The sequence below is a fragment of the Hyla sarda genome, chromosome 4, assembly GCF_029499605.1.
Source record: "Hyla sarda isolate aHylSar1 chromosome 4, aHylSar1.hap1, whole genome shotgun sequence".
Classification (NCBI taxonomy): domain Eukaryota; kingdom Metazoa; phylum Chordata; class Amphibia; order Anura; family Hylidae; genus Hyla; species Hyla sarda.
The window spans coordinates 181,808,849-181,826,134 of NC_079192.1; the positions used below are offsets into that span (position 1 = coordinate 181,808,849).

Genomic DNA, 17,286 nt, shown 5'->3' on the forward strand with positions numbered 1-17,286 from the left:
GTTGTCCTTTTTTTATTTTTATTTCCAGGCTTCAATCTGAGAACACAGAACTTGTAACAAGTCGACAAGCTGAAGCAGAGGGCCACCTAAAAACAAAAGAGACTCTGTTGGGACAGACCACAATCCTTTCTTCTTCTTTGGAGGAAGAGCAAAAGAGGCACAGTGTTTGTCAGCAGGAACTGAAACTGCGCACTCAGGAAGCAAATGATAGGCAGAATCAGTTGGAGGCTCTTAAAATAGAAATAAGTCAAATTAAATATATAAATGAAAATCTGTCTGAAGCAGTAAAAAGATTGGAGGCAGAGGTCCAAGACTGCAAGTTGCACAATGAGCAGCTACAGAGTGATCTACAGGCTTCCAAATCTCTTAGAGAACAGCTGCACAAAGAATTGGAGCAAAAGGAGCAAGATGTGGTGCAGTTATTAAATTCTCGTGATGAAGCTGTTAGTACAGCTGTTAGTGAACTGCATGATGTGCATGCTATTGAATGCAAGACATTAGAAGATAAACTCAAAGAAACTGACGGGGAGAGACTAAAAATGCAAGACAAAATAGAAAAATTAAAAACTCAATTAAAAGCCTCAAAAGAGGAGGTTAAGCAAAGTAAAGGGCAGCTAGAGTCCTTCACCAAGTCTATGTGCTCACTGCAGGAGGAGAGAGAACATATTTTAAGTGACTACCAACAGTTGGAGCAGCGGCATCTTGATGCAATTCTTGCCAAAGATGGCCTAATTCAAGAGGCGGCAGCAGAGAGCAATGAGCTGCGTGAAGAATTAAGGAACCTGCGTAGCCGTACTGATGACTTAAATGCACAGAATGCTAAACTGAATGCCCAGCTGACTCGCTACCGGGATGACTTGAGGGAGCTTATTTCATTAAAGGACTCACAACTGAAACAACTCCTGGGTGAAAAAATACAGGAGATTGAAACACTAAGACATGAGCTAAGCAACCAAGAGCAACAGTTGACTAAAGAAAAAAGCCAAAGTGAGATTTTTCAAAGGGGGCTAGATGAAAGTAAGTTAGAAAATCAGAAAATGCTGGAAGAGGTTGCTAACCTAAATTTCAATGTATCTCAGCTGCACACTGAAATTGGGACACTACAAAACCAGGCTGAACAAGACAAGCAAGAAATGCAGATTTTAAAAGAAGAACTGATACAAGTGCAAAAGGAATTGACACGCGTTCAAGAAGAAAGCTCTTGCGCACAGGTAGAGGCAGAACAGCGAGTACAGCATGCAGAAGATGAACTAAATAAGAAGCTAAAAAGCATACAGCATGATACTGGCATCTTGCGTACCGAGACAGAGACTGCGGAAGAGCGAGTAGCCGAGCTTGCAAGGGATCTTATGGAATCAGAACAGCGATTGCTAACTGCAAATGAAGAAATATCTGGTCTTAAAGCTCAGCTGCAGGCATTTGAAGGTTCAATGAGGTCTTTACAGGATAGTCATGATTTGGCTCAGGAAGAAGTACAAAGGCTGCAGGAGCAGCTGAATGTAGTATCTGTCATGAATACTGAACTTAGTGCTGTAAACTCTGAAAAGGACCATCTCAATATTCTGTTATCAGAAAGCAAGGAAGAGCAACACAAGATGGAGATGCAGCTTAAAGATGTAAAGAAGACTTTGCAAGCAAAGGAAGAAGAAATAATTAGAATGACATCTGAATACAATAGTTCGCAGACACAGCTACAAAATATGTCCAAAGAAATGGGTAGTCTGCAGGAAGATCGTTTTAGGCTGCAAAGTACTTTAAAGACCCCAAAGGAAATTGAAAGGAGTTTGCAGAGTCCTTACCAAAAAGAAACAAAGGTATAGTATTAAACCAATCCTGCTAAAGAAACAATTTGTTTATAATCTCAAAAAGTCTAATAAAGCAACATATTAATATCTTAGCCATAATGCACAGGGACTCAGTACCTGTATGCCCTGGTCCCGTTTACCGGGTTTAAACCGTTCTCACCAGGAGAGACCAGGTTAAACCTGGTGGGTCCCAGTTGCCAGGACACACGGCTAATGCCGGGCACGGCCAATCGGGCCTATGCCCGGCATTAGCCCTTTAGACGCCACAATCAAAGTTGATCTAAAGTAAAAGAATAAAAATCGCGATGTCCCGATCAGCTTACCAGACGACGGGAGGGTCCTCGCCTGCCTCTCCATCGTCTGGTCGGCAATCAATTGCTCCATGCCTGTGCAGCAGGCAGGAGCAGCAGAGCACCGGTTACACTGATCTGTGCTTTGCAATGGCAGAGCACTGATCAATGTATGCAATCAGAAGATTGCATGTTTTAGCCCCCTATGGGGGGGGCTAAAAAAAAAAAAAAAAAGTAAACCTTCCTATTGAAAGTTTAACCCCTTCCTATTGAAAGTTTAAATCCCCCCCCCTTTTCCCAATTTTTTAAATTTAAGTAATAAAGAAAAAAATAATCACATGTGGTGCCGCTGCTAAACCACACGGTCGATGGCGTACACATAAAAAAAATACCAAAGTCCAAAATTGTGCATTTTTGGTCAATTTATATACCATAAAAAGCAATCAAAAAGTCCCATCAAAACAAATATGGTACCTATAAAAACTACAGATGACAGCACAAAAAATTAGCCCTCATACCACCCCGTACACGGAAAAATAGAAAAGTTATAGGGGTCATAAGATGTCAATTTTAAACTAACTCATTTTGGTGCATGTAGCATTAAGTATTTAACCCCTTAAGGACCAAGGACGTACCGATACGTCCTTGGTCCTGCTCCCGTGATATAACGCGGGTTACACGGTAACCCCGCATCATATCACGGCGGACCCCGCGTCATAGTGAAGCCGGGACCCGCCGCTAATAGCGCGCGGCGCCGCGCGCTATTAACCCTTTAGCCGCATGCTCAGAGCTGAGCCGCGTGGCTAAAAGCGAAAGTGAAACCATGCCGGTTAACTCAGTGGGCTGTTCGGGATAGCCGTGGCGAAATCGCGGCATCCCGAACAGCTAACAGGACAGTGGGAGGGCCCCTACCTGCCTCCTCGCTGTCCGATCGCCGAATGACTGCTCAGTGCCTGAGATCCAGGCATGAGCAGTCATGCGGCAGAATCATCGATCACTGGTTTCCTATGAGAAACCAGTGATCAATGTGAAAGATCAGTGTGTGCAGTGTTATAGGTCCCTATGGGACCTATAACACTGCAAAAAAAAGTGAATGAATATCATTTAACTCCTCCCCTATTAAAAGTTTGAATCGCCCCCTTTTCCCATAAAAAAAAACAGTTTAAATAAAAATAAACATATGTGGAATCACCGCGTGCAGAAATGTCCGAATTATAAAAATATATCATTAATTAAACCGCTCGGTCAATGGCGTGCGCGCAAAAAAATTCCAAAGTCCAAAATAGTGCATTTTTGGTCACTTTTTATATAATTTTTAAATGAATAAAAAGCGATCAATAAGTCCTATCAATGCAAAAATGGTACCGTTAAAAACTTCAGATCACGGTGCAAAAAATGAGCCCTCATACCGCCCCATACACGGAAAAATAAAAAAGTTATAGGGGTCAGAAGATGACAATTTTAAACGTATTAATTTTCCTGCATGTAGTTATGATTTTTTCCAGAAGTACGACAAAATCAAACCTATATAAGTAGGGTATCATTTTAATCGTATGGACCTACAGAATAAAGATAATGTGTCATTTTTACCGAAAAATGTTCTACGTAGAAACGGAAGCCCCCAAAAGTTACAAAACTGCATTTTTTTTTCAAATTTGTCGCACAATTATTTTTTTTTTCCGTTTCACCGTAGATTTTTGGGCAAAATGACTGACATCATTACAAAGTAGAATTGGTGGCGCAAAAAATAAGCAATCCTATGGATTTTTAGGTGCAAAATTGAAAGAGTTATGATTTTTTAAAGGCAAGGAGCAAAAAACGAAAATGCAAAAACGGAAAAACCCTCGGTCCTTAAGGGGTTAAATAAAATAAAACCTACATAAATTGTGTATCCTTGTAACTGTATGGACCTACAGAATAAAGATAAGGTGTCATTTTTACCAAATAATACACAAATAATTATTTTTTGGTTTCGCCACAAGTGATAGTCTAAAATAAGTGATGTCATTGCAAAGTACAATTGGTGACGCAAAAAACAAGCCCTTATATGGGTCTGTAGGTGCAAAATTGAAAGCGTTATGATTTTTAGAAAGGAAGGAGGAAAAAGCGAAAATGCTTAAAGGGGTACTCCGCCCCTAGACATCTTGTCAGATCATCGCGGTCCCGCTGCTGGGGAGCCCCGGGATCGCCGCTGCGGCACCACGCTATCATTACAGCACAGAGAGAGTTCGCTCTGCACGTAATGACGGGTGATACAGGGGACGGAGCAGCGTGACATCATGGCCTGTCCCCTTAATGCAAGTCTATGGCAGGGGGCGTGACGACCGCCACGCCCCCTCCCATAGACTTGTATTGAAAGGGGCGGGCCGTGACGTAACGATGCTCCGGCCCCTGTATTGCCCGTCATTACGTGCAGAGCGAACTCGCTCTGTGCTGTAATGATAGGGCAGTGCCGTGGCGGGGTTCCTGCAGCGGGACCGCGGCAATCTGACATCTTATCCCCTATTCTTTGGATAGGGGATAAGATGTCTAGGGGCGGAGTACCCGTTTAAGGTGTAAATAGGCCGACTCCCTAAGGGGTTAAGTAAATAATCTTAGGTCATTAACCTAAGAAATCTTAGGTAAATGTGAGTAGTTAATGACCAGATATCAAAAAGATATTGACGAAAACATAATAGAATGTGCAAAGCCTAGTGCAGGGCCTGAGAGGTGGTGGATTATTATGTTTCTATACGATTTTGTCTTTCAGATCTCCCATAATGATGCCAGCAACTCGGCCGAAGAGCTTCAAAGGATGCAAATAGAGGTGCAAAACTTACATACTCAGCTAAATGAAACACTAACACAAGTTCATCATAAAGAACTCAGGATTCAACAACTGAACTCAAAGGTTGGTTATGAAATGAATGTGCATGTTAATAGGCATTTTTGTCTTAACTGACTAGGGCACCAAAATCCCTTGTCCCAGCACTGTTTGACCGAATGTGTCAAATGAAACTGTGACTGGTTTCTATTTGTCTAAGACAGAAAACCAGGCCTTCTTTGGCTCAGATTTATAAATCTGCCCGAAACCAACGTGTTATGATGTTTTAGCCTTTCCATCCAAACTGTAAATGGGAATTACATTATTATATAAATTATTTTTCTTGTGAAAACTTTCACGTAAATGTTTTCCTCTCCTGTTTCTTCAATAGAGAATGGAATCCATTATGTACATTATGCTGTGTGTGAATTCTTTAAAAGGAGTTGTACCCAAAAGAGTAAAAAATGGGGTTATACTAGTAAATCAGTCGGTGTGATTACCAAGATTTGGTAACTCTTTTCCTATTTGAGACATTGATATTTCTATACATTTTAGTGGCAGTCGTTTTTGCGAAAGGGCCCATATGTTCAGTAACAAAGGGCCATTTTTACCATCAGTTGCTCAGAAGCTGATATTAAACAGACACCAAAGTGACTGGAAAAAAAAATGGCTGCTACAGATTTGTAGGGGGAAAAATTCCAATTTCTCTGTAAATAAAAGTACAATTACTAAACTTTGGCTAAAGCTGTAACTCCTGATGTTTATGTGTGTAATTCTGGGTGTTCTATAGATATCTTCTTGAAGTTGATACTTAGATTTTCTGGGAACTATTGGATTATGTCTTTGTCCTGTCCATTTGATTCATGGATGGTCTTCTCTTTGCAGCTTTCTCACATTTTTGAGGAGAAAAATACTTTTTCTCTGCAATTGCGCGGCAGCAACCAGCAACTGCGTGATGTTACTAGTCGCTGTTCTTCCCTTGAAAGACAGCTTCAAGAACTGCAGCAAAAGAACTTGGTAAGTAAATAATAATCTGTCTTAGAAGCAGCAATGCAACATTTATTACTTCAAAATTGTAAATCGATCAGTATAGCAGCTTAAAAAGCTGTATTGTTCCTCTGTATTCATATATGCCCTGGAGGCTCCATTCGGGTCTTTGCCACAGAATCTGCTTAAATAACTGGGCAAAAAACGTCCAAAATATCCAATAAAAGTTAGAGTACCTTTTATGTATCTTGTTAAATTTTATAATCCTCTCAGTTCACTGCCCCCATCATGATAAACCACCCCCTGCCTTTATTTTTATTATTTTATTTTTTAGTGTTCTACCTTGATATTGCTTTGTATTTTCTGCTCAGTCTCAGTCAGATTCACAGTTCCCCAGCAGGGTTGACATCATCTGAAGCCATACAGGGGGAAACTTCCTCCCTCACTCTGCTACACACAGCCCATAGCAGTTCAGTGTGTGATATGAGCTCTGATTGGATAATGCTGTACACACCCCCTCAGCTTTTCCTGCTTTTGGACTTCTCCCAGGCAAGCAGGAGTCCAAAGTCTGTGAAATGGGGGGGAAATATGCTCTGGACAAGTAGGGAGACACCTAGTGGCAGCTTTTTAAACACAAAACATAGAAAACTTCTTTTTTTTTTTTTTAAACAAAGTACATTATAAAGGTTTTTTTATTTACCATAAGGAGTGCAATAGCAAAAATTTGTTTTAAGGAGAGTGCCTGTTTAGGTTTGTTACTATGATACAGTGGTTTTGTTCTTCATGTCCTCGTCACACTACTTCTAATTTTCTCCTTCAACTTGATTTTGACTCTCAGACTACATAAAAACATACGAAGTGAAAAATCTGTATTTATAGAATGTTTGTGGATTGCAGGAAACATTGGCAAGTGATACTGCCCCTGGAGCGCCACAGGAGAAGAAGCAACCCCAAACGGAGACAGATCAGCAATTATTGGAACTACAGGAAAGGTGGGGGGTTTCAAGGGTTTTCTTATTAACACTTTTAAAATGTATAGGATAAATATGGGACCACAAACTTTTCTAGGAGGGATGCTATTCAGTTTAATGTAGATTAGTTGGGCTAAGTTTCCACTTGTTTTTTTCTGGCAGTTTTTGGAATACGGCCACTGCAGTTTTTGAGCCAAAGCCAGAAGTGTATTCAAAAGGAATATGACATATAAAGGAAGGACTTACACTTCTCCTCCCTTATGGATCCACTCCTGACTTTGGCTCAAAAACTGCCAGAAAAAAAAAGTGGAAACTTAGCCTTATTCGGTCCATTCTTTTTGATGGTGAAATTTTTTTTCTTCAAATAAACTGGTTCCAGAAAGTTAAACAGATTTGTAAATTACATCTATTAAAAAAAATCTTAATCCGTCCAGTACTTATCAGCTGCTGTATGCTCCAGAGGAAGTTGTAGAGTTCATTTCTGCCTGACCACAGTGCTCTCGGCTGACACCTCTGTCCATGTCAGGAACTGTCCAGAGCAAGTTAGGTTTGCTATGGGGATTTGCTCCTGCTCTGGACAGTTCCTGACACAAACAGAGGTGTCAGCAGAGAGCACTGGGGTCAGACTGAAAAGAACTACACAGCTTCCTCTGTAGTATACATCAGCTGATGTGTTCTGGAAGAATTGAGATTTGTAAATCTAATTAATTTTGTTTCATCTACAGACCCATATGAGGGCTTGTTTTTTGCACAGCCAATTAAATTGACACCTTTCATTTTTACCATAAAATGTTTGGTGCAACAAAAAAATTATAATTTATTATTAATGTTGGAAAGAAAACCACAGTTTGCAACTTTTATAGGGGGTTGATTTTTTACCCAGTGCACTTTACAGTAAAACTTACACACACTCTTTATTCTCGTTATTATATAGACCCTGAAGCAATGGGGAGGGAGGTGCATTTGTTTTAACTGTGTAGGGCACCAAAATACTTTTATTTTTTGTTATTTTTGTTTTTTTTTTTTACTATGCATTTATTTATTTTTTGATTGCTATTACTGTTTAGCACTACGCAATAGCATACCACTGATCAGCGATCAACTCGTACAGCCTGCCAGAAGGCAGACCATACAAGAGGACTGCAACAGAGCGGCACAGAGCAGTTGAGGGGACCTATGGCCTCCATTTTCACTCATCATTCCCCCACAATCTGGTTGCAGGTGGTCCAATGAGTGTCAAGAATTCCCACAACTGCTTTAGTTGCCATATTCTGTATTGATCAAGGCATCTAAGAGGTTAATAGGGGCCATCAGTGTGATCACTGATGTCCGCCATTTGCAGTAAAGTCCCAGGTACTTATAGCAGCTATGACTTGCCGTCGATGTACGTCCTGGTACCAGGACAATTGTTTTTTTGTTTCTTTCTCCCTTGAATAACACTTCCATAGTTGGAGCCTATGAGGGCTTATTGTTTGCAGAATCAATTGTACTTTTTCATGGCATCCTTCCATTTACCACAAAATGTAATGGGGGAAAAAAATATTTAGCAGTATGCTGTCACATCTGTGATCTGCTATTACATCCTACTTATCGCAGACTGTAATAGCATAAGAATCATGTCAATTTTGGAGGCTTTCAGAAGGTCCCTGGCATCTGAGTGATCGCTGATGCCAGTCACTGACAGCTGGTGTTAGCTGCAAAAAGAAGCCAGCACCCACAAGGAACTGAGCCCGCACTAGACTTTATGAACACCCATAAGCTGTGCATTTATATAATGCGGGCATTAGCAGCTTGATATTGATAACTTTCTCATAGAAAAGGTTGTACAGGTTTGATCGGTGGGGGCAGGATTCAGGCATGAAGGTATCGGTTTATGGGTGTGCCTGGTGCCAAACCTCAATCCCATTCTCCTTCCGAGTGTTTTCTATTGCTTTATCCAGCAATCATGTTGGAATCCCAGTAATAAACTATGACCAAGGCCAGTTTGCAAAGGAATAAGAAAAGAGAAGAGATTGATAACTTTTGCAATGTTTTAGGCGTCGCATTGTACCGGTATTTATTTCCGAGAAATGATTTGGCAATACATGACATTGCATTCAGAATTTATTTGGTTTACCACCAGCAGTTGTCATGTAATGTGTAATTCCTGTCATTCCGGTCGTGCTGTGAAGTCCTCTATTGTGCTTTATTTCTTTATCTATATACAAAGGTATGTGGAATTAAAGCAGCAAATTACTGATCAAGAACAAGTGAGGTCGGTTCTGGAACAGCAACTGAGAGAGGAGCGCCAAAGATCAGAGTGCAGGATTCAAGAACTAGAAGAAAACGTGAACCAGTGAGTGCAAAACTAAGAGTAGTATTACATGGGCAAGCACCCATCATGTAGATCAACACTCATTTAAAGGGGTACTCTTCTGGAAAACTTTTTTTTTTTTTTTTTTTATCAACTGGTGTCAGAAATGTAAACAGATTTGTAAATGAAAAAAATTCTATTTAAAAATCTTAATCCCTCCAGTACTTATCAGCTGCTTTATGCTCCACAGGAAGTTCTTTTCATTTTGAATTTCCTTTGTCTTACCACAGTGCTCTCTGCTGACACGTCTGTCCATTTTAGGAACTGTACAGTGCAGGATAGGTTAGCTGTGGGAATTTCCTTGTACTCTGGACAGTTCTTAAAATGGACAGAGGTGTCAGCAGAGAGCACTGTAGTTAGACAGAAAGGAAATTCAAAATGAAAAGAACTTCCTGTGGAGCATAAAGCAGCTGATAAGTACTGGAGGGATTAAGATTTTTAAATAGAAGTCATTTACAAATCTGTTCATGTACGGTGCTAAAGACAGTAAGCTCAGCCGGTCCTCCGTACGACAAAGAGACTCCAAAAGTAGCAGTAGAAAGACAAGAGCCAGCAGTAAAAGTAACTTCACCTTTATTCCATCCAAGTTAAAACATCGACATGGAGTGGTCTCAGGAACATCGGTAGTGAGATAAAACTCAGGAAATGACCTTGGCATTACACATTTCAGGTCATGTGACCTTTCATCAGATGCAAGATTGGTAGTGGAGAGGTGTGGGATTATATAGGGCTAAAAGGAACAGGTATGCTGGTAGCAACTAAGGGTATAAAAGGGTTCCAAAGCCTAATCCCCTATCCACTGAAAATCATGGCTAAAGCATTTTATTTTGCATTATTAGATGTATAAGTTATGTGTTAGATCATGCTTTTTTTTTTTTGTCTTTTCACTATTATTCACTGTTATGGAGCACACTGTCATGCTTTGGCCATGATTTTCAGTGGGTAAGGCTTTATAGCCTTTAGGGTTAAACCCTTAGTTGCTACCAGCACACCTGTTCCTTTTAGCCCTTTATAATCCCACACCTCTCCACTACCTATCATGCATCTGATGAAAGGTCACATGACCTGAAACGCGTCATGCCAAGCGTTTCCTGAGTTTTATCTCCCTACCGATGTTCCTGAGACCACTCCATGTCAATTTTTTAACTTGGATGGAATAAAGGTGAAGTTACTTTTACCGCTGGCTCTTGACTTTCTACTTCTAATTCATAAACTTGTTTAACTTTCTGGCACCAGTTGATTTAAAAAAATAAAAAAAAGTTTTCCAGTGGAGTACCCCTTTAAGGAACCTATAAAATGCCTCAATTATTTTGTATTCCATCATTGTCTGGCACACATCCCCCCTTTTATACAGGGAGATATGCGGCCAACAAACAACGGTATTTTAAACCTTCTTAAAAGATGTAATCTGCATCAGTTGGCTGAATGCTGGGCCTATTAAACAGGGCAATATTAGTCTGTTCAGCCAGTAGTCACCCCCTATAATAGTGTCTTAATAGTAAAATTAAGCCACACACACGAATATAGTAAGTGTTTTTGTATTTATTGTTTTTTGGGGTTTTCTTTCTTTTATTTCGAGGTCTCCACAATCATATCAACAAATGCCAAGTGTCAAAAAGGGTTTTAATGGTGGTATTATTTCAGTACTTTTAGAAAAAGACAACAATTTGGCACGAGATCAGGAAAAATCAGACATCATTATTATTATTGTTGGCTGTAAAACAGCCTGCTGACTGAATTTTTCTCTCATCACTTTTGCATTGACTTTATTCATGTTAAAGGGGTTATCCACCATATGTTGATTTTAGTACGTACCTGGCAGACAGTAATGAACATGCTTAGGAAGGATCTGCGCTTGTCTTGGGGCTAAATGGCTATGTTGTGAGATTACCATAACAATGTGGCTAGCTTTTTGTGAACTATTATTTCCTGTTTGACCTTTTTTCTTTTTTTGACTACAATCCTACAATTCAATTTTCCTCCCTCCCACACATCTGCCACCCCACCCATTGAAACATAAATGAGCTGCATCCATTCAAAAGACCTGTGGTTTTCAATCAGGGTGCTTACAGCTGTTACATTAGTTGCAGATTGATCTCTCTCCCACCAAGCGATCCCTCCACCCATTGAAGCAGACAGGCTCCCTGTCATCAGCTGACTGGTGAGTCAGGTCTCAGCCACATTGCAAGCTGGGAAAAATCAGAGACAGTTATTTTGTATGCTGTTAAAAATAAATAGTGGGGTGAAAATGACATAAGAATTGTGAGAAAACTGTCACACACAGGTACAGACACTATATTATGAACTACACTAATGTTATAACCCCTGTAGCATAGTCAAATAAAAAAAAAATCCTGGAATACCTATTTAAGTTGTTAATGTATAATTAATGGAGACAAAATTGTGTGTAAATCCTTTGTTAGCTTACTGTATGTCTTCTGTTTACTGCATATAAACATATATGGAAATAGCAGTTGTAAGGGTACAAACCAAAAACCATAGAAAATAGCTGTTTAGATTATAGCTTGGAATCCTATTTCTATGTTCATACAAGTCATATGTGAAGTCACCTGTCACCTTTTTTGTTGTTGTAGGTTAAGTTCACATGACTGGTCAACTTCTCAGGACTCTGCACCACATGAGCTGTCATTGCTGATCGAAACCAATGGAACCACAAGTGTTAAGGTAGGTACTAGAAATTCACCCTTATACTGGCCTATTATTGGCATCTCCTTCCAAAAACTTAAAAGGGTACTCCACTGTCCAGCGTGGAACTAAATGTTCCGAACGCTGTTTTCACGCTGCAGGGCTCGGCCATGCCACCTTGTGATGTCACAGCTAGGCCCCTCAATTCAAGTCTGTGGGAGGGGGAGTGACGGCTGTCATGCCTCCTCCCATAGACTTGCATTGAGGGGGCATGGTTGTGACGTCACAAGGGGGCATGGCCGACGCCCACAGCATGAAAACGGCGTTCGGAATATTTAGTTCCATGCTGGCCAGTGGAGTTCCCCTTTTAAAGGGATTAGCCACCATAAGGTGATTTCAGTACGTACCTGGCAGACAGTAATGGACATGCTTAGGAAGAATCTGCGCTTGTCTTGGGGCTAAATGGCTATGTCATGAGATTACCATAATATTGTGACTAGCTTTTTGCGAACTATTATTTCCTGTTTGACTTTTTCTTTTTTTGACTACAAATCCCACAATTCCATTTTCCTCCCTCCCACACATCAGCCACCCCACCCATTGAAACAAAAGACCTGTGGTTTTCAATCAGGGTGCCTACAGCTGTTGCATTAGTTGCAGTTGATCTCTCTCCCACTAAGCGATCACTCCACCCATTGAAGCAGACAGGCAGTCTTCAGCTGACTAGTGAGTCAGGTCTCAGGCACATTGCAAGCTGGGAAAAATCCGAGACAACAGTAATTTTGTATGCTGTTAAAAATAAATAGTGGGGTGAAAATCACAGAAGAATTGTGAGAAAAACATCACACACAGGTACAGACGCTATATTATGAACTACACTAACTTTACAGCCCCTGTAGCATAGTCAAATAAAAAAAAATCCTGGAATACCCCTTTAAGCTATTAAAGTAGTACAAATACTATCATTATCCACTTACTTACCCATTCAAATTCTAATTATTTTCCTTAACCCCTTTAGTCTAAGTGAGCAAGGGTTTCATTATGTTCTGTAATGGGTATGTATTTCACAGTAGTCAGTAGCTAGAACAGCATCAAAGACAGAGATAGGCTTCTATAGGATGCAACATATTTTATGAGTGATCAAGTGATCACATGGTCAAGTGCCCTAGTGGGGTAAGTGTAATAGGACAAAAGGTGCAAGCAAGTAGAACCAGCTCCACCCCAGGCTTCTGAGCGCAGACGGGACCAGGACTAGTCCAAACATATGCAAGAAAAGAAGATTGTCCAGCGCACACACGTGTAAAACCGAGCTGCTTTATTGCATAGTTGCCATAGGATACATCGGACACTCAGGTAACGTGACGCGTTTCGGCTCGCAGGGCCTTAGTCATACACATATGACTAAGGCCCTGCGGGCCGAAACGCGTCACGTTACCTGAGTGTCCGATGTATCCTATGGCAACTATGCAATAAAGCAGCTCGGTTTTACACGTGTGTGCGCTGGACAATCTTCTTTTCTTGCATAATAGGACAAAAAGGCCCAAAATGGTAGCCATGAAAACATGAACGCATCCTGCAAAAAACAAGCACCGAAACAGCTCTGTAAAAAAATATTTAAGAAAATATATAAAACGGTACATAAATTTGACATCGCCATAAACATCAACATTTGTTATGTAAATACTATAAACAGTGCTCTGTTTTGTCTGAGCTGTAAAAGCTTGTGATGACTTAGTTCTTTTTTAATTTATTTTTTTAGGGCTTATGAGCTTTCAAATATAAAAGATAAGCCTCATCCTATGATAGGTCCTCCTTAATGTATACAAACAGAATTTTCTGTATTTGCTGTTGCTAATTTAGTTCTCTTATATTCATATCTCTCTTCTACAGACTCGGAAATCATCTTTACGGAGATTTCTTCGTTTTTTCCTGTGTTCGCGCACCAAGGCTCCCCTGCTCTTTTCTGTGTACCTACTACTCATCCATGTACTGCTATTCCTGTGCTTTACGGGACACCTGTGATAGAACATGCTTTAAAATGAAAACCCAGGAGAGCATTAGAACCTGCATGTAAATCAACGAAGCCACAATTGGTGCCAATCATTGAAGCTGGAACCTCTCAGGATATGTTACTAGACTAGGGCTACAGCACATGTAACCCTAATCCGTGTGAGCACAGGAAGCAGGACACAAGTGTTACCTCTCAGTGCTCTGGAATCCTACCCTGTTCACCTTTGATGCCTTCTCCACAACCCAAAGCCTGACTTTTTGCTCCTTGTGATTTTCGTAAATTACCTTTTAATCTCCTGGGCATTTTCTGGCCCTTCATCTGCACCTTTTCTAGCAGTATGATAATGTAAAATAGAAAAGTCTTATGTGCACCGGTTTGTAAATAAATTTATATTGACTGTCATGTATAAATCTACAAAATCTGCCTCCCCAAGGAATCTAAGAGGACTGAAACATATTTATTATAATAAATGCACAGAGACCAAGATTTTTTATTCCTGTAAATGTCACATATTGATTTCTTTATGCCAAACAGCATGCAATATGTAAAAGGTGTTATGATGGCGAAAAGAGTGGCCATTTTACTTTTTGTTTTAGCCATCTACACTTTGTGTTGTCTCCTAAGAAGTGATGCTTTTTAGAGTTTGCCAATGGCCTTGTCCTGTAGTTTTTTCTTTTTATTGCTTTTATTTGATGGCAGTCCGGAGACAAGGCACTGCCTCAAAGGGCTTGACCAGAGCTAATTTCTTCCAAAAACCACACCACCATTTTCCTTAGGTTGCAGTATTGCAGTTCAGTTCCATTGAATGTAATAGAGACAAGTTGTAGTACCACCCACCACCTGTGTACAGGGATGTTTCTGTTTTTGGAATAAATTAGTCCTGGTTTTCTATTTCTGGATAACCCATTTAATAAAAAGGAGTGCACGGGCACATTTTCCTGGCCATAATCCCAGTTTGATGACCTGTACTGAAGGCTGTCAGGCCAGGAATTGCAGCAGTATTATGGATGTTCATATGCGTCCATATTAGGATAGTTTCAAATCAGCGTTTGGACCCATTCAGGCATGGTCAGTTTACGTACTTAAACGGTTATTCGGAATAGATGATTAAGAAAAACTTTCTATTTTTAAAATGGTTAGTTTGATGTTCAGTTAAAAAGCAAATGAAATGTTGACATCAGTTTAAACCTTTTATTTTTTTCTTTTCTTTCTGAGCATGCTTAGTTTGCAAGCCGCAAGAATATGGAGCCCCCTTCCAGTCACAGTTATTATAGACTGTAATGTTGATTTTTAGTAGTTCGTTGTCTCTTTTTTTGGCTGCACAACAAAATAGTGCATGTCAGAGTTGATCAGGCAAAAAAAAACTGACTGCAAATGTAACTGAAGCAAATTGAGATGAACTGATCACAAAAATGACCCATTAATGGGATCAGTTCCGTGTCATCAGAGATTACTTAGATAGAAAAGAACAACCTTAACTTCAGAAGCTCATAAGTACTGAAATGATTAAGATTTTTTAATAGAAGTAATTTACAAATCTGTTTAACTTTCTTGAACCAGTTGATATATAAAAAATAAAGTTTTTTCCTGGAATACCCCTTTAACTTGCTGACGGCAGCAACCCACCTGAAGCTTGATTTTATTTTTTTAAAGCAACTCTCAAATGAATAGAGAATTCTGATTGGTTACTACAAACAACTAGGACAGTTTAAAAAAAAAAAACTTTTTACATTGGAGGCTGAAAGCATCTTTTAATCCTAATAATCTGTCATTTCTGTGGGCTTTAACAATATATACCTTATAATTCTTGGTGCACTTTAGACAAGCCATTGTCTGATAAATTTCACATTGCAATTGTGTCAATATAATACCTTTTTAAAATGAACATCTACGTGTGTTGTATGATATTAACATACTGTGTAAATGCTTGTACAACATGTATGTATATACTGCTAATGTTTGCTTTGTCCTTCAGGCACTGGCACACTTTCTCATTTTTTTGCAAGTATTTTTATTGTGACAATCAGAGATGAGCGAATTTACAGTAAATTTGATTTGTCACGAACTTCTCAGCTCGGCAGTTGATGACTTATCATGCATAAATTAGTTCAGCTTTCCGGTGCTCCCGTGGGCTGGAAAAGGTGGATACAGTCCTAGGAGACTCTTTCCTAGGACTGTATCCACCTCTTCCAGCCCACCGAAGCACCTGAAAGCTGAACTAATTTATGCAGGATAAGTCATCAACTGCCGAGCTGAGAAGTTCGTGACGAATCGAATTTACTGTAAATTCGCTCATCTCTAGTGACAATGTTTGATTGGCCCACAACACCCTCAAATTGTGGTAAAATAAAAGCTGAGCTCAGACTCTATTTGTCCTTGGACAGAAAAAATTTGATGTAATAAAAATTTTAATAAAAAAAAAAGTGATTTTGCAGAAGGTCTTTAAAAAAAATAAATAATAAAATCCTGTTGTTTTGGGTCTACAGCTTTAGGCATATCTGTGTTTTTCCATGGTAACAGACAACAAAAAAACCCTGTGTAATCTCATCTTGCGGTCATATTTTCATCAATATGTTCATAAACTTTTCTAACATTTATTCAGTGGGTTACCAAGACGTGGGGAACTGATGGAAGAAAAGTATGGTTGCAGGATCCCATTTTACAGGTTTTATTTGTAAGGCTTTGTTCACATATGTCCAGCATAGGTGAACTTAGCCTGGATCTGGACGCAACTGATGCCATAACTGATGACAAGTTGTCATCAGTTCTATGCATTCGGCATCCATTGTTTCTGGACGGTGGACAGGGGAACACAGCAAGCTGCGCTCCCCTGTCCGGTGCCCCCCGAGTGTGTCCAACCATCTGGCGTCAAAACTGAGACACTGGATGATTGGGAAGTATCCCGTTTAAATCAATGGAATCAGTTCTACCATCAGTTTCCCTCCGGTGCACGCTAGAGGGAAACTATTCTGGATGCCTGATATATGTGATCCCAGCCTAACACACAATAAAGAAAAAATGTACACATAAAATGAGATTAAACCCCAAAAAAAAGAAACCAATCTTTAATTAAAATGTAATCTAAAATCACAGTAAAAATAGATATATGGCACCAGTATACATCGTGAACAATATGCAAGGCATAGGCAGAAACACTGGGACCCACGGTAGAAGATACACACTGAAAAAATGTACATGACACTTTAGTTAATGTTGAAAGCAAATACAGAGCTGCAGATAAACTATACTAGGCAAATATAAACCCAGCAACACCAGATGATGTTATAAATATAAAGGATACAACCTAGGGAAACTGACAAGCAAATACACATATATCATGTGTGGAGACAGATCAATGTGTACATATCCCAATGCACGTTTCACTGTTAGGTGCTTCGTCGGGGGGGGGGGAGCAGAATC

The 17,286-nt window shown here is 39.8% G+C and overlaps 1 protein-coding gene across 3 annotated transcripts in view; it reads left to right on the forward strand.

The window, feature by feature from the left end:
- Positions 1 to 15,955, forward strand: part of GOLGB1 (golgin B1) — a 61,118-nt gene extending 45,163 nt beyond the window's left edge. For all 3 annotated transcript variants that reach the window (XM_056573001.1, XM_056572999.1, XM_056573000.1), the window contains 7 exons: positions 29 to 1,814; positions 4,845 to 4,985; positions 5,784 to 5,915; positions 6,783 to 6,877; positions 9,066 to 9,191; positions 11,804 to 11,894; positions 13,746 to 15,955. In XM_056573001.1, coding sequence (XP_056428976.1) covers positions 29 to 1,814; positions 4,845 to 4,985; positions 5,784 to 5,915; positions 6,783 to 6,877; positions 9,066 to 9,191; positions 11,804 to 11,894; positions 13,746 to 13,877 — 2,503 coding nt within the window. In that variant the 3' untranslated portion in view covers positions 13,878 to 15,955. The remainder of the gene's footprint in view (positions 1 to 28; positions 1,815 to 4,844; positions 4,986 to 5,783; positions 5,916 to 6,782; positions 6,878 to 9,065; positions 9,192 to 11,803; positions 11,895 to 13,745) is intronic.
- Positions 15,956 to 17,286: the final 1,331 nt, after the last annotated feature.